The sequence below is a fragment of the Capra hircus genome, chromosome 11, assembly GCF_001704415.2.
Source record: "Capra hircus breed San Clemente chromosome 11, ASM170441v1, whole genome shotgun sequence".
NCBI lineage: Eukaryota > Metazoa > Chordata > Mammalia > Artiodactyla > Bovidae > Capra > Capra hircus.
This window is the reverse complement of record NC_030818.1, coordinates 20,952,934-20,979,197: the sequence shown is the minus strand read 5'-3', so window position 1 is coordinate 20,979,197 and position 26,264 is coordinate 20,952,934. Positions and strand designations below refer to the sequence as shown.

The 26,264-nt window shown below is 41.4% G+C and overlaps 1 protein-coding gene across 2 annotated transcripts; it reads right to left on the bottom strand.

The window, feature by feature from the left end:
* On the bottom strand, positions 331–26,175 carry GEMIN6 (gem nuclear organelle associated protein 6). 2 transcript variants are annotated; one of them, XM_013967565.2, is made up of 3 exons: positions 26,116–26,175; positions 9,498–9,641; positions 331–6,524 (listed from the first exon to the last, which is right to left on the bottom strand). In XM_013967565.2, exons 2-3 carry the CDS (start codon positions 9,620–9,622, stop codon positions 6,149–6,151), a joined length of 501 nt encoding a protein of 166 aa, XP_013823019.1. In that variant the 5' UTR covers positions 9,623–9,641; positions 26,116–26,175; the 3' UTR covers positions 331–6,148. The 2 variants fall into 2 exon arrangements, with proteins under 2 accessions (XP_013823019.1, XP_005686574.1); XM_005686517.3 differs by lacking the exon at positions 26,116–26,175 and adding an exon at positions 10,198–10,427 and having other exon boundaries at positions 5,851–6,524.

Sequence of the window (26,264 nt, the reverse complement as noted above, 5' to 3'; positions counted from 1 at the left end):
GAGAAGAATACACTATCACCTCCAGGGTCTTCCTTTCCCAACAATGCACACCGATATGGATCACTGGGAAACAGAGAAACCCAAATTGAGGGATATTGCACAAAATAACTGGCCAATATTGAAAAATGTCGATGTCATGAAAGTCAAAGAAAGACTGAGGAACTATTCCAGAGTAAAGGAAACTAAAGAGACATGATCCAAATAAAGTCTTTTTTTGATATAGTGAACATTGAGCAATAGGCAAAATCTAGATAATGTCTGTATTAAATTATACTACTGCATAAATACTAGTTTTGATAACTGTACCATGGTTAAGAAAATGTTCTTACATTTCCATTGTATCCACAGCTTATTCTCAAACAGTTCAGGAAGAAACATGAACACACATGCACAGAAAATGCAAATGTGGTAAGATACTAATATTTGCTGGATAAAGGATACAGGACAGTTCTTTGTCCTGTTCTCATGTATTTTCTGTAACTCTGAAATGATGTCAGAATTAGTTAGAAGTGATGCATGTACAATTAACAGTTGCTTATTAACATATTAATATACAGCCATGTGAGTACAAATAAACACAAACAGTTATGATGAGAATATGGGGGAAATAACTTTTTGAAAATGAAGATTTTTTTTTTTAATTAAGATATGATTCAAAGAGTACCCATACTGGAAACACATGGAGAATAAACACAAAGCAATTGTAAAACACCATCTTATGTTCAGTCATAAAAATTAAATAAAATACTATACTCTAAGGGTGTAATGAAATTTGTATACACCTTATTGTTCTTATTGATGTCAAGTAGCACAAAGTATTTAAAGAGTATTGTACTTTCGTTTCTAAGCACTAGTTTTGGAGGGTGCACCCGGTCTTGGTTATGGCACATGGGATCTAGTTCCATAACCAGGGATCGAACCTGTGCCCCCTGCACTGGAAGCACAGACCAACAGAGAAGCACTGGACCGCCAGGAAGTTCCCTCTAAGCACTAGCTTTTGGTAACAGCAGTGAGGACATATGAAGACATTCTTTGTACCATACACTGACAGCAATAAGAACAAATGTCAAAAAAATGTTTAATAAGTTTTAGCCCATCAACACAGTACCATGTTGTCTTTAAATCATGAAAACTACAGAAACAAAAAATATATACATTGTATGCAAAAGAAACCATGTCTGATAACAGTATAATTTTTAACAAAGAAATCCTTTAATGTCTGAAAAATGAAAACCAGTGGTATAAGGCGGCAGGAAAAGCTGGAGGTGATAGATGTGTTTATAGCATAGACTGTGGTGATGGTTTCATAGGTGTATGCTTATCTTCAAATCATCAAGCTGTATGCACTAAATATGTAGTTTTTTGTATGTTACTCCGTCAAAGTGGGTTTTTTTTTAAACCAATTGTATTAGGCAGTGAATGCAATTAATTATGTATAATTATAATCCTTCAGTGCTCTGATTTCTCCCCAAATTTATAGTAATCCTTAGCTTTGACTCTGGCATTCTAGAATCTACTCCAAGAGGCATCATAAAAATTCTAGTTCTCAAAACAGTTGTGAATGTTTTAAATTTCATTACTTTTATTGAAAACAATTCATGGAGGGTGTATTTCAGCTGTAACATTTAGGAGAGATTTAGGAAATCAAGTGAACGATGGATAGCAAGACACAGGGCAGAGGTTGGAAGGTTTGCTCCAAGACCGAAAGATACTCAAAGTCCTGAAAACCTTTTGTTCTGCAAAATATTCTTGACACCAGTTGTGCTCACAGACTGCCCTGGTGCCGGCTTTGGGGAGGATCTCCCCCTGGGAATCTGGAACCAGGAGAGGGATGAGAAACAGACAGGTTAAACTCTCACGGGGAATTTGAGCTGAGGAACAGGCTGGCCCAACTCCCTAAGCAGGGAAAGGTTTCCACGGCAGTGCCAAATCATATATCCTCAGGTTTGGCTCACAAGGCAAATTTTCAAACAAATCAGAGGACTCAGCTGCCAAGAAAGTCTGTCCCCAGCTCATTAGACTGATAGCAAGTAAGTCTACCAACACCAGTGCACCCGTCCGTGGGCAAAGGTTCACTCCGGACCAACACTCTGGATAATCTCCTACGTGTCTTTCTTCAAGACCTCCCTCATTTTGTCACAATCCTTTCCATCTATTTGTTCTTATTCCCCTTCCCCTATCTGATGTCCAAAGACATCTGAGGGTTTGAAGGGGAAAGGCTATGTGATAAATTTCACTTTCAGGATTCTGGAACTCTATAGTTGTGAGGGAAGGCCTTTCTGTTCCCTCAGGCTTCTAAACTGCTTTTGCAAGGGTAATCTGATCTGGGACAGGTAGCTACCATTATCTGGGAGTTTGTTACAAATGCAAGCTCCTGGACCCCTACTAGGTCAGAATCGACTGCCGGGCCCTACTCCCAACTGTGTTAGCAAGCCCTCCAGCTGATTCTGATGTTTGCAAAAGTACAAAAAGCACTTGGATACATCCTGTTAATATTAGACAACCATGCAGGAAAGTAACTTAGCTATGTTGTCAAAGTGCTTTCAAAGACCCCCTAAAATCCAAGTATTTTCCTATTTCTTCCAAAAGGCACAAGATTCCTTTCGTATGGATGGCAGACCCCTGGCAGACCATGCTAGTTCAAGGCTCTCCTGCTGCTGCTAAGTCACTTCAGTCGTATCCGACTGCATGTGACCCCATAGATGGCAGCCCACCAGGCTCCCTTGTCCCTGGGATTCTCCTAGGGCAAGCTTTTCTGTAAACAGCCACATTTTTCTGTAGATACAATCCATATCATTTCTGTCAATATTCAACTCTGCCACTGCAACAACAGCCACAGACAATACACAAAGCAATGGGTATGGCTGTGTTCCAGTAAAGCTTTAATAATTAGAGGCAGCAGGCTGGATTCTGCTAAGAGCCTGAGGTGTGCTAACTCATCCTCGGGTTCTAACCTGATGCGGGAACCCTGGGGTCACTGTAGACACTCCCCTGAAAAGTCCCAGTTGGGCTGCATCTACAGGCATGCAAGCTTTGCAGTTGCCGAGTCAGTCCATAAGAGGGAGTCCGGAAACAGCGTCGCAGCTATCAATGGTTTAATAGATGGGGGAGCTTACACACCTGAAGAAAACTCCTGGAGCAACAATCCATCATCTGTAGCAGACAAACAAGGTGGCGAGCAGGACACAGTGGTGGCAGTGGTCTTCACTGCGGGGGAGGGGGCAAGACTACCTTTTAAGAGGTGGTTGGAGACTATATTTTACAGGGAGAATTGACCTCACGTTGGCTCAGTTACCAGGGAAACCAGCAGCTGAGACCCATCCCGTACAGCCCCTCAGGTTAACCACCATGAGGGCAGATGTTTCCCTTTAATAAACTAGCAGGTGGAGGCATTCTGGCTCAAGGATTAGAACACTCACTGGCTGGGGCAAGGGCGAGCACATTTGTTCCAACACAGTGTCGGTGCAGCAGGGACTCGCTCATCAAGCAGAGGATGTACAGACAGCAAGAGCAGCCGTCTTGAGTGGCCTGACCATACACTCCACAACCCTTACCCCCTTAAGTCTGCCCCTCTTATATGTGATATTCCTGGGGTCAGGTATGCAGAGGTGCACCTCCACCCAATAAAACAAGTGCAACACAGACAACAGCAGCTGAAGAGGATCAAAAGTATAAGACGTGGGTAAATTTGGAAGCAGGCACTTACTGGGTCCATTTTTCATGGAAGTCCCGAGAAGGACATCTTGCTGTAGACCCAGCAGAGGCCACTGATATCTCCCAATCTGTGAGCAGCTCCCTCTGCTCAGACAGGTGAAATGCCAAGATGTTTAGCAGGCACGATACAGGGGAGATCACGACCATTAGCCAAATCTACCCTCATCCCGCCCAGCTACCCTCAGTCCCCAGACTGTGCCAAATACAGGCAAAGTGGTAGAATAGATTGTAAGGTTAATGTAATAAATGGTGCCTCCCTCCAGTAAATGCCTGCCTTCTCAGGCGAGCCAGGTATAAGACAGGTGAAATTTGTCCCTTTCTAATCCTATTCCCCACAGGGGACTTACCTGTCAATTCCAGAGCCATTTCTTTTATAATACGTTCCCAAGGGCAGAAATTGTGGCGAGGGCAGAAATTGTGGCAAGGGCAAAAGTGAGTTATTGTCCTGACCGGTAGTTGACAACGGTCCCTTTGGGGGTAAACAGTTGAACTCGGATGGTGTTGACTAGTTGCCTCTGGGTTAACATGGCATAAGCACTGGGACAACTAACTGTTCCTGGGATGTTGCGTTATAGTTCCTAGGCTGGAGTTAGCCTCCTGGGCCCACAGGTAGAGAAATTTTCCTATCTTGGTTATTGAAGTAATCCACTCATCCTTTCAACTAACCTGGCAGCCATGGGTGGGTAGAAATGCCCGTGTGTCATCTCCACTGGCTCATATCTGAACTTTATGGCCAGTGAAGTGGATTTCTCGGCCACTATTATGTCCACAGGGCATAATAGATGCCAAATAGTGGTTTTTGCATTGCTCGACAACTTGAGTAGGCCTTTTATAATGTCCCTCATCTGTTATAATACTTTATAGACTACATATAATTGCTGTTCCAGCACACTGCATCACTGCTCTGTCCCTTTCCATAGCTGGGAACAGAAGCTCAAGGGGACTCCAATTATTTTGCCATTGCACAGACCTGTACCAGACTCTTCCAGGTAACTGGCCATGTCCAATTCCAATTCATGTCCTAAGTTAATATCCCTAAAGCCTGTATTGTTCAGAGGTGGTGGGTTAGGGGTATGCTTGTCCTTTGTAGGTAGTTCAGATCCCTTGTGTTATGTTTGTGTTCACCAGCCATCCCCCTGCAGTTAGTCAGATGAGCCACAGGCATGGGGCTGCTCTATAAACTGGTAAGAGACTAGGTTTAACAGGATATCATCAATGCAATAAAAGACAGAAACCATCTTTCATGGCTAGTCAACTGCCACAGGGCTCCACACACTAGTGGACGGCCACCCTGAGATTCCTCCCAACCCCCCACAACTTTTCATTCCCCGTCCTTACATCTCAATGGTCACAGGAGTACCCTTAGCCTCCTGGCTATTTTGTGAATTGTTGGGCTACTAGCCTTGTGGATGCCCAGCCTTGGGACCAGAAAGAGCCCAGAGACAGCAACAAAGACATTTAAAGCTTATTGGACACAGGGATCTTACATGTCCGAAGCAAGGTCCTAGAGCAACACCTCCACCATGTGTGGCGGATAGTGGGCATAACCTGGTGGCAGCCCTCACTTACCCAGCAGGGAGGAGGCTACCATTTATTCAAGAATTGATGTCAGGTTGCCTCATCGGTTACCAGGGAAACCAGCAGCTAGACTGGTCCCTTATAGCCCCTCAGCAGCCAGAATACTTGTCACACTTACCTTTTTCCTCAGATATATTAGCCAGTGTTCACTTTTAAGGCTTTGAGATTTATAAGGCTTATATGTTAAGGTTTTACCAAAACTTTAAGTTTCAACCAAAAAAGCATATATTCTGAATCAAAAGCTATTTCATCATTACACTAAAAAAAATTTTTTTTAATAGACATTTAAAAAAAAGAGACATCTAGGGACTTCCCTAGTGGTCCAGTGGTTAAGATTCCACACTTCCAATGCAGGGGGTGAGAGTTCAATCCCTGGTTGGGGAACTAAGATCCCACATGTCATGCAACCACCAAAAAAAACAAAAAACAAAAAAACTCTATGCCTGTGGTGATAGTTGCACAACACTAAATACATCAAAAGTCACTGAACTGTGCAAGGAAAGCTACTGAATTATATGGTATGTAAACTATAACTCAATAAAAATTTAAAGACACATCTAGTTAGAATAAGCAGTGTTAACAAGACTGTGATTTTACCTTAGCATTTTATATCGAATCTAACATGTTGCATGTTTTCCAAATACATTTCTTGCCTAATAGAAATGGAGGTGTATTCCGATCAAAAGAAGAGATTCTTGTAATCCTGTCCCCAAGTTAGTTTTGTTTGAGATGTCATCCTTGCCCAGTTCACTTATTAGTACCGATAATCCCCATCTTTGATTTTACCTAAAACAACAAAGAACTTTCAAAAATATGAAATCTTATTTCAATCAGTGCATCCATAGTTCTTAGCCTCTCATTGGGAAGCTTCAAGATGTCCTTGAATAAGATCCTGAACACGGGACAAAATAATCTCATTAGAACTGTTGCAATTTTCTGGACCATATGGTGGGTCTATAGTCAAGACCCCAGCCACACAAAGAGTCTTTTGTGAATCTCTCTGTTCGGTGATGGGGATGTGATTCTTCTCCAGCCATTTCTTCAGGCTGTTCTTCCTCTTTTCCAGATCCTCAGGGCTGTATGCTTTGCAGTCTCCGGACATGAACAAATGCATCAGCTTCTCTCTCATGCTATGGTCCCCTTCATTCACAATTTCAACAGTCTGTACAGCATGTCCCATAATTCCAGTCACAGACATGCTGCCGTCTTCAAGGAAGTTCACGAGGACAATACTTTGGAGGAAAAATAAGTTCAGACCACAGTTGCAAAAGAAAAACGTAAAGGCCCATAAAACTAGAGAAGCAATGAAATGAGAGCATCAACCCCAACAGGTCATTAGAACAATAGGGAATGTTCTCTCTGTTTTAAATTAATATTCTCACCACCAAATGTTTTCACTTGTTCAGTATGAATTCTCTGAGGGTCCTAAACATCTAAACCTTTTGTCCAGCTAATCATTGTGCTGCTGCTGCTAAGTCGCTTCAGTCGTATCCGACTCTGTGTGACCCCACAGATGGCAGCCCACCAGGCTCTGCAGTCCCTGGATTCTCCAGGCAAGAACACTAGAGTGGGTTGCCATTTCCTTCTCCAATCCATGAAAGTGAAAAGTGAAAGTGAAGTCCATGTCCGACTCTTCGCAACCCCATGGACTGCAGCCTACCAGGCTCCTCCGTTCATGGGATTTTCCAGGCAAGAATACTGGAGTGGGTTGCCATCATTGTGGGATGTAGTTAAAGCATTACTTTAAAAGTTATGAATGTTTTAATATGTATTAGGAAAGAAGAGAGTACAGATTTAACTTTTAGAGTTCGGAAACAACTGAATAACTCCCCTTCAGAGCAGACCAAAGAAAATAACACAGCACAAAATTAATGAAACAGAAAGCAGAAGAGTCAAGTCAGTAACAGGATCATCAAAGCCAAAAGCTGGTTCTTTGAAAAGGGTATGTAAGTTTTACAAAACTCAGGCAAGATTAATAAAGAGAGAAAGAAGGCACACATAAATAGTATTAGGAATAAGGCAGCAAAAATTAATAGTATAAAACATTAAAAACACATTTAAACCAGTAATTTTGACACTTAGAAAACTTCCTAGAAAATATGAATTTCTACTACTGACTCAAAAAGAGAAAGAGAGAATGTAAATAGTCCTATAACTTTTAAAAAAAGAAACCTGAAATAACCAGTTTAAAATCTTCCCATGGTGGGGGGTGAGGCTGGCAGGGGTTGAGAGGGGGAAAGGCCCAGACAATTTTACCACAAAATTCTATAAAACTGTCAAGAATCAAACATTTCCAATCCAACCAATCCAATTCTCCTAAGGACTATAAAAGGGAGATTATGCCATAACTCATTTAATGAGGTTAATATAACCTTGATACCAAAAGCAGAGGACAGGATTAAAAAATAAAATTATAAACTAATCTCACTTATGAATACAAATGCAAAAATCCTAACTAAAATACAATATATATATGATATGATATGATGCAATGTGACATGATAGAATTTCATTTCTGTGGTACTGTCCCCCCAAACCTCTAATCCCAGTCCATACAAACCCAAATTGAGAGATATTCTATTAAACACCTCACCAAAACTCTTCAAGAGTGTCAGGGTCATGAAAAACAAGTAAATTTAAAAAGGACTGAGAAACTGTCACATATCAGAGGAGACTAAGGAGACACGGTGATTAAATGTAATGTGGGACCTTGGACTGAATTCTAGAATAGAAAATCCTTGGCTTGGAATCCATAAAAAGGCCACCAGTGGAAAAACTGATAAAATCCAAATGATTGTAGTTTACTTAGGGAAAATTTTTAGTTCTGACAAATGTTTGATGGTTGTGTAAACTGTTAATATTAGGGGAATTTAGATACACAGGTACTCTCTGTACTTTCCTTGCAATTTTTTTGTAAATCTAAAATCATTCCAAAATAAAGTGCGAGTGTATCACTACCTTTAAAGTAGCCTTGCAAAAAATAATTCTGATCCTAATCAAACCTCTAGATATGAATAACAGTTTATAAGAAATACAAACGATAAAAGAACATGTTAAACTACACCATGATAATGCAATGAGCTAAATTCAGAGTGTGTTCAATTTGAAGACAAATGACTCCATTTCTTCAACAAAAAAGAACATGGAAAACCAAAGGGAAAGTACAGAGTTACAGATTAAGATTCTTAAGAGACATATCAACAAGCTGACAGGCCAACATTAAAGAGATGCTTTGGAAACAATCAGGAAAACCTGAACTCAAACTAGGAATTAGCTAATATTAAAGTTACTATTACTTTTGTTAGGTGGTTATAATGGTATGTGGTTACATTTATTAAAGAGTCCTAATCTGTTAAGGAGCTCAGCCCTGGGATTTCTTTGGAAGGAATGATGCTAAAGCTGAAACTCCAGTACTTTGGCCACCTCATGCGAAGAGTTGACTCACTGGAAAAGACTCTGATGCTGGGAGGGATTGGGGGCAGGAGGAGAAGGGGACGGCAGAGGATGAGATGGCTGGATGGCATCACTGACTCGATGGACGTGAGTCTGAGTGAACTCTGGGAGTTGGTGATGGACAGGGAGGCCTGGCGTGCTGCGATTCATGGGGTCACAAAGAGTCAGACACAGCTGAGCGACTGAACTGAATCTGCTAAGAGGTATATTTAAGGATTTATGAACAAAATTTAGTCAGTAATAGGCTTTAAAATATTTGGAAGGCGGAATAAGATTAATGTTTATTATATTACTCTCTTCACAATTGTGTATATTTGAAATTCTCCAACAAAATGTGATTAAAAGAAGTGTCCCATTTCTACAAACTTGGCTGGTCTGACAGAAATCTACAGTTTGACAGTATTTAGGTTCAAAGGAAATTAAGCACTTATATGAGAATAAGCAGTCTTTATTTATCGGCTTTGTATGGATAGGGCTTCCCCGGTGGCTCAGACGGTAAAGCGTCTCTGCCTGCAATGCGGGAGACCTGGGTTCCATCCCTGGGTGGGGAAGATCCCCTGGAGAAGGAAATGGAAACCTACTCCAGTACTCTTGCCTAGAGAAGTCCATGGACTGAGGAGCCTGATAGGCTACAGTCCATGGGGTCGCAAAGAGTCAGACATGACTGAGTGACTTCATTTTTCTTTTTAGTATGGATATAACATATAGGCAGTGCAAAGGGGTGATTTCAGGGAAGCAGGACTCGTACTCACTTGGCAGAGACTGGGTCTGTGGTTAAAACCCATCCTTTATACTCCTTGTCACTGGCTGTTATGCTGACCGCTTTGTAAGTGTAATCTTGCCATTCTAACGGGCCTTTCTTCATCCATTCATTCATGGCTGCCAGCTGGCTAGATCTAAAACAACCACCAGTTAGGATTAAGATATATGTTCCCCCCAAGGAAATGTCTTACCCGGAATCTCCATTCTAGAGGTAGAGAACACTAGCGATTTGCATCATCTTCCATATCAGAAGAAGTTAAATTTTACTGTTCAGTCTGAAAGCCACGGGACCACGAGTTGCCGCGGGGACGCGTCTGGAGTAATTTATCTGGCACACTTGTATCTCAACTCCCAATCTCAGTTCCAGACCGTCTTGACGTTAGCTTCGACCTCTAGTCCGCAGATGCTCAAACCCTTTAACTCAGCTCTCCTTTCATCAAAAGAGCTCACTCCACACCACTATTAACCAAAACTGAAAAAAGGAAACTCTAATATCCACCCAGTCCCTCTAAGTTTTCGCTGGATACCGCCAAGGAGAGGCCCCCAGATCTGTGACAATTTCATCTAAAAACTTGTTCAGAGATGCGTAAACGAAGCGAGAGCAGCCGAGACCCACAGCCGCATGATACTAAGAACTGTACTCAAACCAGGGAATACTTAACGTGTAATCCTGACAAATGAGAAAAATACCAGTTAAAACTCCTAGCACCGCCCGATTCTCTTAAACCACGCTGGGAGGAAGGAATCGCTAGGGCTGAACCCGCCCGAGCCCAGCGTGCTTTGCTCCATGTCGTCACTTCCTTCCCCCAGAATTCTCTGTTTTGTAGTCCGTGCCCTTATCACACCTCTAAGTCTGAGTTCGCAGACCTGGGATGATAAAAGTAGGGTGCAGGGTGTGGGCGGGGGATAAGATTTTTTTTCCTGTAATAACAAGAAGCTTGTTTGCGAGGGTCCCCCCATTCACTGCCATTACTGATGGACATTTTAAAATAAAAATTTTAAGACTTGTGCCACTTCCTCCTCTGGAGTAGAAATGGAATTCCAATTTTGTCATGAATCAATCTTTCATGTATATCCTAAAACTCTAGAAGTGTGAGGTGACATTGCCTTGGGGCAGAGATATAGAACCAATATATTTCCTGTTTGCCCTGTTGTAAGCCAGTTAAGATGCTTACTCTTTGATGTGTCTTTGCTACAGTCCTGATGCCAAAGCCTTTGGCTGTGCGGATCACAATAAACTGGAAAATTCTTCAAGAGGTGGGAATACCAAACCAACTAACCTGCATCTTGAGAAACCTGTATACAGGTCAGGAAGCAACAGTTAGAATTGGATATGGAACAAGAGAATGGTTCCAGATAGGAAAAGGAGTACATCAAGGCTGTATATTGTCACACCACTTATTTAACTTATATACAGAGTACATCATGAGAAATGCTGGGCTGGAGGAAGCACAAGCTGGAATCTAGATTGCCAGGAGAAATAGCAATAACCTCAGATATGCATATGACACCACCATTATGGCAGAAAGTGAAGAGGAACTAAAAAGCCTCTTGATGAAAGTGAAAGAGGAGAGTGAAAAAGTTGGCTTAAAGCTCAACATTCAGAAAATGAAGATCATGGCATCTAGTCCCATCACTTCACGGGAAATAGATGGGGAAACAGTGGAAACAGTGTCAGACTTTATTTTTGGGGGTTCCAAAATCTCTGCAGATGGTGACTGCAGCCATGCAATTAAGATGCTTGTTCCTTGGAAGGAAAGGTATGACCAACCTAGAAAGAAAGAAGAAAGAAAGTGAAGTCGCTCAGTCATGCCTGACTCTGTGACCCCATGGACAGTAGCCTGCACCAAGCTCCTCCATCCATGGGATTTTCTAGGCAAGAGTACTGGAGTGGGTTGCCATTTATGACCAACCTAGACAGCATATTAAAAAGCAGAGATATTACTTTGCCAACAAAGGTCCGTCTAGTCAAGGCTATGGTTTTTCCTGTGGTCATATATGGATGTGAGAGTTGGACTATAAAGCTGAGCGCCGAAGAATTGATGCTTTTCAAATGTGGTGTTGGATAAGACTCTTGAGAGTCCCTTGGACTGCAAGGAGATCCAACCAGTCCATTCTAAAGGAGATCAGTCCTGGGTGTTCATTGGAGGGACTGATGTTGAAGCTGAAACTTAGAGCTTTCCTGATGGCTCAGATGGTAAAGCGTCTGCCTGCAATATGGGAGACCGGGGTTTGATTCCTGGGTTGGGAAGATCTCCTGGAGAAGGAAATGGCAACCCACTCCAGTATTCCTGCCTGGGTAATCCCAGGAACAGAGGAGCCTGGTAGGCTACAGTCCATGGGGTCGCAGAGTCGGACACGACTGAACAACTTCACTTCACTTCAGTTCACCTGATGCGAAGAGCTGACTCATTGGAAAAGACCCTGATGCTGGGAAAGACTGAGGGCAGGAGAAGAAGGGGATGACAGAGGATGAGATGGTTAGATTCCATCACCGACAATGGACATGGGTTTGGGTGGACTCCAGGAGTTGCTGATGGACAGGGAGGCCTGGCATGCTGCAGTTCATGGGGTCACAAAGAGTTGGACATGACTGAGCAATTGAACTGAACTGAGTGGGGTACAGAAGCTGGAAAGAAAAGCCTAGGATAGGGCTGAATTAACGCCCACATAGAAAAGAGCAAGGGACTTGCTTCCATCACAAATCTGTGGTCATGTACTTAGCTGGCTTCTGGAATGGTCCAGAATTTTTCCAGACTATGATCCTGAAAAATGGTGCAAGGTGGTAAATTTTGAGCTCCAAATCTGCAAATGCAGATTAAAAAAAACTGAGTTAGAGGACTATCAAACAATACAGGAAACACCAACAGTTAACCAGTTTTTCCCTCACAACTTAGGATTTGAGTTCCATATAATCCTTGAAGTGTACTGTTTCTAATGTTATCATGTCAAATAATCCTTACCCAAACCTTCACTCAGGTTTCCCTGGTGCCTCAGACGGTAAGCGCCTGCCTGCAATGCAGGAGTCCTGGGTTTGATTCCTGGGTCAGGAAGATCCCGTGGAGAAGGAAATGGCAACCGACTCCAGTACTCTTGCCTGGAAAATCCCATGGACAGAGAAGCCGGGTAGACCATGGGATCGCAAGGAGTCGGACACACTGAGCAACTTCACTTCAACCTTCACTCATTGAATGATTGGCTTATGATATTAAGGTAGCTTTTGTAGATAAGATTTTGCCATCTAATCTATAAAATTTAATCTAACCTCTAAAGTGAGAGTGAAGTCGCTCAGTCGTGTCCGACTCTTTGCGACCCCACGGACTATAGCCTATCAGGTTCCTCCGTCCATGGGGTTTTCTAGGCAAGAGTGCTGGAGTGGATTGTCATTTCCTTCTCCAGGGGATCTTCCCGAACCAGGAATCGAACCCGGGTCTCCTGCATTGCAGGCAGACGCTTTACCATCCCTTTTTCAGGAGATCTTCAGGAATCTAACCTCCAAGTCCTCTATAAATCTACAAAGAACTAATATAAATAGCAATTATTATTGTTATTGTAATGTGAAGGAGAATATTTGAATTCATAAAAACTCAGCCCCAAAGAGATATTTGTGACAATGGGTCATGTGCATTTTAAGCCTACTGTCTATACTGCAGAATGAAAGACTTTGGCCTCTATTTTATATATATAAAATTCTACAGGCAGTTGCTAGCCTCAAGCTTAGCCATCAAGTTAGCCCCTTTAAAGCCATGAGACAGGGCCACTTCCCTCCCTTCTCTCCCCTCTCCCTTTAGTCTCCTAACTAAAGGCTCATTACCAGATTTGCTGATACAAATCACTGACTTCTAGCAAACTGAACCCAGCCCATTACCTACAGTTCAGTTCAGTTCAGTCACTCAGTCGTGTCTGACTCTTTGAGACCCCATGAATCACAGCACGCCAGGCCTCCCTGTCCATCACCAACTCCCGGAGTCCACTCAGACTCACGTTCATCGAGTCAGTGATGCCATCCAGCCATCTGTGGTCCCTTTCTCCTCCTGCCCCCAATCCCTCCCAGCCTCAGAGTCTTTTCCAATGAGTCAACTCTTCGCATGAGGTGGCCAAAGTACTGGAGTTTCAGCTTTAGCACCAGTCCTTCCAAAGAAATCCCAGGGTTGATCTCCTTCAGAATGGACTGGTTGGATCTCCTTGCAGTCCAAGGGACTCTCAAGAGTCGTCTCCATCACGACAGTTCAAAAGCATCAATTCTTCAGTGCTCAGCCTTCTTCACAGTCCAACTCTCACATCCATACATGACCACAGGAAAAACGATACCCTTGACCAGACGGACCTTAGTCGGCAAAGTAATGTCTCTGCTTTTGAATATGCTTTGTAGGTTGGCCATAACTTTTCTTCCAAGGAGTAAGAGTCTTTTAATTTCATGAGGGCAATCACCATCTGCAGTGATTTTGGAGCCCCCAAAAATAAAGTCTGACACTGTTTCCACTGTTTCCCCATCTATTTCCCATGAAGTGATGGGACCGGATGCCATGATCTTCATTTTCTGAATGTTGAGCTTTAAGCCAACTTTTTCACTCTCCTCTTTCACTTTCATCAAGAGGCTTTTTAGTTCCTCTTCACTTTCTGCCATAATGGTGGTGTCATCTGCATATCTGAGGTTATTGATATTTCTCCCGGCAATCTTGATTCCAGCTTGTGTTTCTTCCAGTCCAGCGTTTCTCATGATGTACTCTGCATAGAAGTTAAATAAGCACAGTGACAATATACAGCTTTGACGTACTCCTTTTCCTATCTGGAACCAGTCTGTTGTTCCATGTCCAGTTCTAACTGTTGCTTCCTGACCTGCATACAGATTTCTCAAGAGGCAGGTCAGGTGGTCTGGTATTCCCATCTCTTTCAGAATTTTCCACAGTTTACTGTGATCCACATGGTCAAAGGCTTTGGCATAGTCAATAAAGCAGAAAAAGATGTTTTTCTGGAATTCTCTTGCTTTTTTGATGATCCAGCGGATGTTGGCAATTTGATCTCTGGTTCCTCTGCCTTTTCTAAAACCAACTTGAACGTCAATAACCTCAGATATGCAGATGACACCACCCTTATGGCAGAAAGTGAAGAGGAACTAAAAAGCCTCTTGATGAAAGTGAAAGAGGAGAGTGAAAATGTTGGCTTAAAGCTCAACATTCAGAAAACGAAGATCATGGCATCCAGTCCCATCACTTCATGGGAAACAGATGGAGAAACAATGGAAACAGTGTCAGACTTTGTTTTGGGGGGCTCCAAAATCACTGCAGATGGTGACTGCAGCCATGAAATTAAAAGATGCTTACTCCTTGGAAGAAAAGTTATGACCAACCTACAAAGCATATTCAAAAGCAGAGACATTACTTTGCAAACTAAGGTCCATCTAGTCAAGGCTATGGTTTTTCCTGTGGTCATGTATGGATGTGAGAGCTGGACTGTGAAGGCTGAGCACCGAAGAATTGATGCTTTTGAACTGTGGTGTTGGAGAAGACTCTTGAGAGTCCCTTGGACTGCAAGGAGATCCAACCAATCCATTCTGAAGGAGATCAGCCCTGGGACTTCTTTGGAGGGAATGATGCTAAAGCTGAAACTCCAGTACTTTGGCCACCTCATGCGAAGAGTTGACTCATTGGAAAAGACTCTGATGCTGGGAGGGATTGGTGGCAGGAGAAGGGGATGACAGAGGATGAGATGGCTGGATGGCATCACTGACTTGATGGACGTGAGTCTGAGTGGACTCTGGGAGTTGGTGATGGACAGGGAGGCCTGGCGTGTTGCGATTCATGGGGTCGCAGAGTCGGACACGACTGAGCGACTGAACTGAACTGAACTTGAGCATTCTTTGGCATTGCCTTTCTTTGGGATTGGAATGAAAACTGACCTTTTCCAGTCCTGTGGCCACTGCTGAGTTTTCCCAATTTGCTAGCATATTGAGTGCAGCATTTTGACAGCATCATCTTTCAGGATTTGAAATAGCTCAACTGGAATTCCATCACCTCCACTAGCTTTGTTCGTAGTGATGCTTTCTAAGGCCCACTTGACTTCACATTCCAGGATGTCTGGCCAAGGGGCAACCCATTACCTAGACAAGTTCTCAAACAGGCCCTCTCCTGTATCTTGTCCTCAGTGAGTTCAGAGGGTGTGGCTTTTCCTTTCCCTGGTCAACTCTTGCCCTTGTTCCCCCTGGAGCCTCTCATCCCCAGTTGATATCCCTTCTCTCACATTCTCTGCTCCTTTGGCCGTGCCATGTGGCACATGGGAACTTACTTCCTTGGCCAGGGATTAAACCCATGCCCTCTGCACTGGAAATGTGGCAGTCTTAACCACTGGATCACCAGGGAGGTCCCTAAATTTTGTCTTTTAATTTGAAAGCCTTCAGATAGGTTTTCTCTCTTCTTTATAACTAGTTTCCACCAGTTTTACTATTTTACACACTTGGCTGATTCGTATGTTTAACATTTCCTGCCTAATTCCTATGGGAAATTTGAGTTTTTGACTCTGGAATAGTCCCTCCTGGTAAATGAATAAATTAGCAGAGTAAATTATACCTTAATCTCGTGCGAGTTTGGTGAGAATCAGTCTCAGTGTGTCTAGTCAACTGCTGGGCCAGTTAAAGGCCAGAACCAGGACTGTGGGTAGCAATGTCAAGGAAATGCCAGTTGCAGGATTTCTAGTTGGATCTCCATACAGACTTCTCCAGGTGATTTCAAGAGCTCATTGTCATCTGCCCCCTTTTCAACCGTGTCCTCTGATACCATTTTATAGCTTGTTGTTATTCACATTTATATTTTGGCAGTTACTGTAGGCTGGCTCATTTAACAATCCTTTCCCACAACCTCCTAATGAGGCTTGAAAGCTAAAAATCTTCAGCTTCCCATGACAGTAAAAGTGACCACAGGAATACTTCTGGCCAGTGAGACATACATGGAAGTACCTAAGAAAGCTGTCCCTTCCAAAATAAAACAGAAAATTATCCTAAGGAAGCGAAAACCTTTTTGATCCTTTGATCATTTCTCCTCCAGCCCGCCTGCACATGCGGTAGCCACTTTGCACCAAGGAGATATACATAAGAGCCTCATGCCACACAGAAAGATAAAAGAAAGAAAAAGATCCACAGCAGACCTGAACTACCTACCTTTCTATTTATTTTATTTGGGACAAATAAACTCCTTTCTGTTTAAACAAAATCATTTTCTAGTTTATCTCCCTAATCAAATCCCCAAGAGAGAGAGCCTGTTTTATCTTTATATTCTCAGTACCTTGTTCAATGCCTGCATATAACAGGCATTCAGCATAGATTTGTTTAGCCAATTAATAAATTTGCTGTTCTTTGGGAAAAGCTGGGACAAAACAGAACACCATAATTTAAGCAAAGAGTTACTTACTTCATAAGAGACTAAGATAACTAAGAACAGAAAAAGCAAATTGACAGGTCAAATTTTAAATTGGCAAAGCAGTTAACAAAGGGACCTTTGCTTTTTTCAAGAAAGTAATTTAAATCCACTGCACTGAAGACTACAGTATATTACTATCCTTACTAATAGTAGCAGTAGTAACAATAAAAATGCTATTAACTCAATTTTAATGAACATATAAATCATTATCCTTATTTTATAGCTAATGAAACTGAGGCACAAAAGCTCAAGGTCACATAGCTAGTTAGTGACAGAGCTAGAATACAAACCCAGGCAGTCAGGTCGAAGCCTGCCCTCTTAACCACTGTATCATACTAATTAAATAATAGGGAATAACTCAAGTATAATTTGTCACTTAAAAGCCTATTTTTAGTTAGTGAGGAACATGCTTTTCAAAGTAAGTGTTCTAAAATATCAGTTTCCCATTGTGCTCCAGTTGGTTGTCTGGATACCCAAAGTACTAAGTTAATGTGTTTCACCCACGTGTTCTAGCAAACTAAACTCTCCCAGCAAATTCTGTCTCCAAGGGTAACTGCAAGAAGGATATACTCAGTCAGATATAATATTTTGGAAGTTAGGATTTTATCCTTAAAGCAGGTAAAACCATAAGAAGCCCCATTCCTACAGCTGCTGTTTACTCTCAGTGTAGCTTATGAACAGTGACAACAGCTTAGAATCAAGTGGCTTAATGACGTGGAAAAGCTGACCTTCAGAGGAATTATACCTTATGGATGGCAACTAAAGAGAGGCTATGCAGTAACCAAACTCTTCCTCAGACAACCTAGTCTTTTCTTTTTTTCTATCCAGTGAATTTATCCTCTTGTCCTCCTTCAATTATTTTCAGAAGATTTATGTGTGTGTGGAAGGGAGGCCTCTTTCTTCCCTATTTTGTGGCAATTATAGGCCCATATTCGAGCTTCCTAATGAAAAAGGATAAAATACAGCACTGATCACACAGGGGAAGATACTGTCTCTGGTATAAAAAACCAACAAAAAGAATTGTGTACATGGGAAAACCATTCAAGAGTCTATGCTATTCAGTACATCATTGTTTTGAAATGTCAGTAAGATCTTAAAGTCTTTTTTCTTTCTTTAATAATTAAATAAAAACATTTACAGGGCACTGGGATTCCTGGTATAGCTACTTCCCCTATTTTATTTGAGAGCTATCTACATTATTCAGTGAGATGTTTAAAAAATATTTTTTTTTTCAAAAATGTTGCCTAATTTAATTGGTAAATTCATTACTTATAAGAGAGCCAGTATGTTTTAAAATGTACATCATGGAGTTAGAAGATGGCGGAGGAATAGGTCAGGGAGACCACTTTCTCCCCCACAAATTCATCAAAAGATCATTTGAACACTGAGCAAATATCACAAAACAACTTCTGAATGTTGGCGGAGGACACCAGGCACCCAGAAAGGCAGCCTATTGTCTTCAAAAGGAGGTAGGACAAAATATAAAAGATAAAAAAAGAGACAAAAGAGTTAGGGACAGATACCCATCCTGGGGAGGGAGACTTAAAAGAGGGGAAGTTTCCAAACACCAGGAAAAACAGCGGGTCTGTGGGTAGTTTTGGAATCTCAGAGGGCAACATAACCGGGAGGAAAAAAAAAATAAATAAAACCTACAGATTACGCGCCTAACTGTAACTCCCAGAGGAGAAATAGCCCAGACACTCACTTCCCGCCACCAGCAAGCAGGGGCTGAACAGGGAGGCACAGGCTGCACTGCTTAGGACTGGGCCTGAATGCCTTGAGGGCAATCTGAGGGAGCTAATGTGAGATAGCAACCCAAACTGTGGGATAGCCAGAGAGAGAGAGGAAAAAAAAAAGAGAGAGAACTTTCCCATGAAAAGCTCTAACCTAAGGCACTGTCAGCCCTGCTCATAGAACAAAGGACTGAGCAAATACCAGAGGAGAGCTAGCTGGCAGCAGACCGGCCCATCCCCCGCCGGAGGCAGGGAGGCAGGTGGGTCACAGCCAGAGCCAGAAGGCAAGGGGCAAAGTCGGTCCCAGAGATGGCATCCTCTACCAAACTGCAAGCAGGCTCCCAGTTAAGTCTTCCTGGGATCCTGGACGGTTGACATCCACCAGGAGGGTTGCAGCCAGAGATCAAATCCCCAGAGGAGACACACGGCACACCTGAGACAGCGCTCCCGCTGCACACGCAGAAAACCCAGCAACTGGGACCGGGGAGGTGATAAGACACACCACCCGACCTGGGGAGAGTGTGCTCACCAAGCACCTGGTCGCCTGAGCTGCTCAGACCTGGGAAGGGCACAAAACGAAGGCCCAACCAAGTCTGTGCCTTTGTGGAGTACCCGAGAAAACCTGAACCTGGGCAGCTTAGACCTGGGAAGTGCATGCAACCTAGGGCTCGCTTAGACAGTTCCCCTGCAGAGTAACCTGGAGCCTGAGCAGTGTAGACCAGGAAAGCACACACGCCGTGAGCGGGGGCAAACCCAGTGTGCCCCAGATACTGTGAGCACTCCCCACACATGCCAGTGATATTTGTTTGCAGTGTTCCTCCCTCCCTGCAGCACAACTGAACAAGTGAGCCTAAATAAATGACCACCTCCATCCCCTTGTGTCAGGCGGAAGTGAGACACTGAAGAGACTTGCAAACAGAGGAAGCCAAAGTACACCAAGAGGGAACGGTTTTGGAAGGGGCAGGTGCAACAGACTAAAACCCTACATTAAACCCTGGGTTTTATGTAGCCTTCCACTGGCTACATTGGAAGGGACCTATAGACCTTGAGAAGTAGAAGAAGGTGGAACAAGGAACTAGCTGAAACTGAACTGACCATACACTGCCCTCAACAGCTCCAGAGAAATTCCTAGATATATTTTACTATTATAATTTTTTAATTTTTAAGTTCTTTATTACTCCTTTTTCATTTTTAAAACCTACGATTACCTTGAGAAAAAAGACCCTATTTTTAAAGCAAATTTCATATTTTTGTACATAACTTGTGATTGTTTTGTTTTGTTAATATTGTATTTTTGAGAGTCTAACCTCTACTCTAGATTTTTAATCTTTCCTTTTTGGTATTTGTTATCAATTCTGTACCTTTAAGAATCCAATCTTCAGTATCCATTTTTACTTAGGAGTGTGATTACTGTGTTGATTGCTCTCTCCCTTTTTGACTCTCCTTTTCCTCCCCCAGATCACCTCTACCTCCTCCCTCCCCCTTCTCTTCTCTACTTAACTCTGTGACTCTCTTTGGGTGTTCTAAGCTGTGGAGAAAACTTAGGTAACTGATCCCAGGCTAGATTGGTTTCTCTCCTTTTGACTCTTCCTCCTCTCCTCCTGGTCACCGCTATCTCCTTCCTTCCTCTTTTCTACTCTGAAGAACTCTGTGAACCTCTCTGAGTGTTCCAGACTGTGGAGAGCAAGTAGGGAATTGACTACTGGCTAGACTGCTCTCTCCCCTTTTGATTCTGGTCACCTCTATCTCCCACCTCCCTCTTTTCTTCTTCATGTAACTCTGTGAACCTCTCTGGGATTCCATCACTGAGAATCTTTTCACCATTAACCTAGATGTTTTATCATCAGTGCTGTATGGATGGAGAAGTCTTAAGGCTACTACAAGAATAAGACTGAAAGCCAGAGGCAGGAGGCCTAAATCCAAAACTTGAGAACACCAGAAAACTCCTGACTCCAGGGACCAACAATTGACAAGAGCTCATCCAAAAGCCTCCATACCTACACAGAAACCAAGCTCCACCCAAGTTTAAGAGCAAGACATACCAAGCTAGTTCTCCAACAAAAAAGGAACATAACCCTGAGCACAAAAATACAGGTGGCCAAAAGTCACACCAAACCCACAGACACCTCAAAACTCACTGCTGGACACTTCATTTCACTCCAGAGAGAAGAGATCCAGCTCCACCCACCAGAACACTGACACAAGCATCCCTAACCATGAAACCTTGAAAGCCACTTGGCCAACCCCACCCACAAGGAGGAATGTGCACAATAAAGAGGAACCACAAACTTCCAGCATATAGAAAGGCCACCCCAAACACAGCAACCTAAATAAGATGAAAAGGCAGAGAAATATTCAGCAGGTAAAGGAACATGATAAAAGCACACCAAACCAAACAAAAGAGAAGGAGATAGGGAGTCTACCTGACAAAGAATTCAGAATAATGATAGTAAAAATGATCCAAAAAATTGGAAACAAAATGGAGTTACAGATAAATAGTCTGGAGACAAGGATTGAGAATATCCAAGAAAAGTTTAACAAGGACCTAGAAAAAATAAAAAAGAGTCAATCAATAATGAATAATGCAATAACTGAGATCAAAAGCACTCTGGAGGGAACCAACAGTAGAATAACTGAGGCAGAAGATAGGATAAGTGAGGTAGAAGAGAGAATGGTGGAAATAAATGAAGCAGAGAGGAAAAAAGAAATGAGACAACCTCAGAGACCTCTGGGACAATGGTAAACACCCCAACATTCGAATCATAGGAGTCCCAGAAAAAGAAGACAAAAAGAAAGGCCATGAGAAAATACTTGAGGAGATAATAGTTGAAAACATCCCTAAAATGGGGAAGAAATAGCTACCAAGGTCCAAGAAACCCAGAGAGTCTCAAACAGGATAAACCCAAGGCGAAACACCCCAAGACACATATTAATCAAATTAACAAAGATCAAACACAAAGAACAAATATTAAAAGCAGCAAGGGAAAAACAACAAATAACCCACAAGGGGATCTCCATAAGGATAACAGCTTATCTTTCAATAATAACTCTTCAAGCCAGAAAGGCATGGCAGGACATACTTAAAGTGATGAAAAAGAAAAATCTACAACCCAGATTACTGTACCCAGCAAGGATCTCATTCAAATATGAAGGAAAAATCAGAAGCTTTACAAACAAGCAAAAGCTGAGAGAATTCAGCACCACCAAACCAGCTCTTCAACAAATGCTGAAGGATCTTCTCTAGACAGGAAACACAGAAAAGGTTTATAAAATCAAACCCAAAACAATAAAGTAAATGGCAATGGGATCATACTTATCAATAATTACCTTAAAATGTAAATGAGTTGAATGCCCCAACCAAAAGACAAAGATTGGTTGAATGGATACAAAAACAAGACCCCTATATATGCTGTCTACAAGAGACCCACCTCAAACCTAGGGACATATACAGATTGAAAGTGAAGGGCTGCAAAAAGATATTTCACTCAAATGGAGACCAAAAGAAAGCAGGCGTAGCAATACTCATATCAGATAAAATAGACTTTGAAATAAAGTCCGTGAAAAAAGACAAAGAAGGACACTACATAATGATCAAAGGATCCATCTAAGAAAAAGCTATAACAACTATAAATATATATGCACCCAACATAGGAGCACTGCAATATGTAAGCAAATGCTAACAAATATGAAAGGGGAAATTAACAGTAACACAATAATACTGGGAGACTTTAATACCCCACTCACATCTGTGGATAGATCAACTAAACAGAAAATTAGCAAGGAAACACAAACTTTAAATGGTACAATGGACCAATTAGACCTAATTGATATCTATAGGACATTTCACCCTAAAACAACAATGAATTTCACCTTTTTCTCAAGTGCACACGGAATCTTCTCCAAGATAGATCACATCCTGGGCCATAAATCTAGCCTTGGTATATTTTTAAAAAATGAAATCATCTCAAGCATCTTTTCTGATCACAATGTGATAAGATTAGATGTCAACTACACGAAAAAAACTATTAAAAATACAAACATATGGAGGCTAAACAACACACTTCTGAATAACCAACAAATCACAGAAGAAATCAAAATATGCATAGAAACGAATGAAAATGAAAACACAACAACCCAAAACCTATAGGATTCAGTAAAAGCAGTGCTAAGGGGAAGGTTCATAGCAATACAAACCTACCTCAAGAAACAGGAGAGAAATCAAATAAATAACCTAACTCTACACCTAAAGCAACTAGAAAAGGAAGAAATGAAGAACCCCAGGGTTAGTAGAAGGAAAGAAATCACAAAAATTAGGGCAGAAAAAAATGCAAAAGAAACAATGGAGACTGTAGCAAAAATCAACAAAGCTAAAAGCTGGTTCTTTGAGAAGATAAATAAAATAGACAAACCATTAGCCAGACACATCAAGAAACAAAGGGAGAAGAATCAAATCAACAAAATTAGAAATGAAAATGGAGAAATCACAACAGACAACACAGAGATACAAAGGATCATAAGAGACTACTATCAGCAACTATATGCCAATAAAATGGACAACTTGGAAGAAATGGACAAATTCTTAGAAAAGTGTAACTTTCCAAAACTGAACCAGGAAGAAATAGAAAATCTTAACAGATATATCACAAGCACAGAAATAAAAACCATAATCAGAAATCTTCCAACAAACAAAAGCCCAGGACCAGACGGCTTCACAGCTGAATTCTACCAAAAAATTTAGAGAAGAGCTAACTATCTTACTCAAACTCATCCAGAAAATTGCAGAGGAAGGTAAACTTCCAAACTCATTCTATGAGGCCACTATCACCCTAATATCAAAATCAGACAAAGATGCCACACAAAAAGAAAACTACAGGCCAGTATCACTGATGAACATAGATGCAAAAACCCTAAAAAAAATTCTAGCAAACAGAACCCAACAACATGTTAAAAAGATCATACATCATGAACAAGTGGGCTTTATCCCAGGGATGCAAGGATTCTTCAATATCCGCAAATCAATCAATGTAATGTACCACATTAACAAATTGAAAAATAAAAGCCATATGATTATCTCAATAGACGCAGAGAAAGCCTTTGACAAAATTCAACATCCATTTATGATAAAAACTCTCCAGAAAGCAGGAATAGAAGGAACATACCTCAACATAATAAAAGCTATATACAAGAAACCCACAGCAAACATTATCCTCAATGGTGAAAAACTGAAAGCATTTCCCCTAAAGTCAGGAACAAGACAAGGGTGCCCACTCTCACCACTGCTATTCAACATAGTTTTGGAAGTTTTGGCCATGGCAATCAGAGCAGAAAAAGAAATAAAAGGAATCCAAATTGGAAAAGAAGAAGTAAAGCTCTCACTGTTTGCAGATGGCATGATCCTCTACATAGAAAACCCTAAAGACTCCATCAGAAAGTTGCTAGAGCTGATCAATGAATATAGTAAAGTTGCAGGATATAAAATCAACACACAGAAATCCCTTGCATTCCTACACATTAATAATGAGAAAATAGAGAAATTAAGGAAACAATTCCATTCACCATTGCAATGAAAAGAATAAAATACTTAGGAATATATCTACCTAAAGAAACTAAATACCTATATATAGAAAACTATAAAATGCTAGTGAAAGAAATCAAAGAGGACACTAATGGATGGAGAAATATACCATGTTCATGGATCGGAAGAATCAATATAGTGAAAATGAGTATACTACCCAAAGCAATTTACAAATTCAATGCAATCCCTATCAAGCTACCAACGGTACTTTTCACAGAGCTAGAACAAATAATTTCACAATTTGTATTTGTAAAAAACCTCGAATAGCCAAAGCAATCTTGAGAAAGAAGAATGGAACTGGAGGAATCAACCTGCCTGACTTCAGGCTCTATGACAAAGCTACAGTCATCAAGACAGTATGGTACTGGCACAAAGACAGAAATATAGATCAATGGAACAAAATAGAAAGCCCAGAGATAAATCCACACACCTATGGACACCTTATGTTTGACAAAGGAGGCAAGAATATAATAGAGAAAAGACAATCTCTTTAACAAATGGTGCTGGGAAAACTGGTCAACCACTTGTAAAAGAATGAAACTAGAACACTTTCTAACACCATACACAAAAATAAACTCAAAATGGATTAAAGATCTAAACGTAAGACCAGAAACTATAAAACTCCTAGAGGAGAACATAGGCAAAACACTCTCCGACATAAATCACAACAGGATCCTCTATGACCCACCTCCCAGAATATTGGAAATAAAAGCAAAAATAAACAAATGGGACCTAATTAAAATTAAAAGCTTCTGCACAACAAAGGAAAGTATAAGCAAGGTGAAAAGACAGCCTTCAGAATGGGAGAAAATAATAGCAAATGAAGCAACTGACAAACAACTAATCTCAAAAATATACAAGCAACTCCTGCAGCTCAATTCCAGAAAAATAATCGACCCAATCAAAAAAACGGGCCAAAGAAGTAAACAGACATTTCTCCAAAGAAAACATATAGATGGCTAACAAACACATGAAAAGATGCTCAACATCACTCATTATCAGAGAAATGCAAATCAAAACCACAAGGAGGTAACATTTTATGCCTGTCAGAATGACTGCTATCAAAAAGTCTACAAGCAATAAATGCTGGAAAGGGTGTGGAGAAAAGGGGACCCTCTTACACTGTTAGTGGGAATGCAAACTAATATAGCCACTGTAGAACAGTGTGGAGATTCCTTAAAAAACTGGAAATAGAACTGCCGTATGACCCAGCAATCCCACTGCTGGGCATACACAATGAGGAAACCAGAATTGAAAGAGACACATGTACCCCAATGTCCATTGCAGCACTGTTTACAATAGCTAGAACATGAAAGCAACCTATATGTCCTCTGGCAGACGAATGGATAAGAAAGCTGTGGTACATATACACAATGGAATATTACTCAGCTATTAAAGAGAACACATTTGGATCAGTTCTAATGAGGTGGATGAAACTGGAGCCTACTATACAGAGTGAAGTCAAAAAGAAAAACACGAATACAGCATACTAACGCATATATATGGAATTTAGAAAGATGGTAATGATGACCCTATATGCAAGACAGCAAAAGAGACACAGATGTAAAGAACAGACTTTTGGACTCTAGGAGAAGGTGAGGGAGGGATGATTTGAGAGAATAGTGTATACTGAAACGTGTATATTACCATATGTGAAACAGATTGCCAGTCTAGGTTCAATGCATGAGACGGGACACTCAGGGCTGGTGCACTGGGATGACCCTGAGGGATGGGATGGGGAGGGAGGTGGGAGGGGGCTTCAGGATGGGGGACACATATACACCCATGGCTGATTCATGTCAGTGTATGGCAAAAACCACTACAATATTGTAAAGTAATTAGCCTCCAATTAAAATTAAAAAAATAAAAATAAATGTACATCATTTACCTTTCCTTTGTCAAGAATATGCATCACTCCATTTGCCAGTCTAAAACATTCCATTTTATAGGTATGGAGGAGGGAAGAGGAAAAAGTAATGGCCAATTCCTTTCTTCCTTGTTACTGGTCAGATTCTTAGCAGTTGCCTCTTCTTGGAT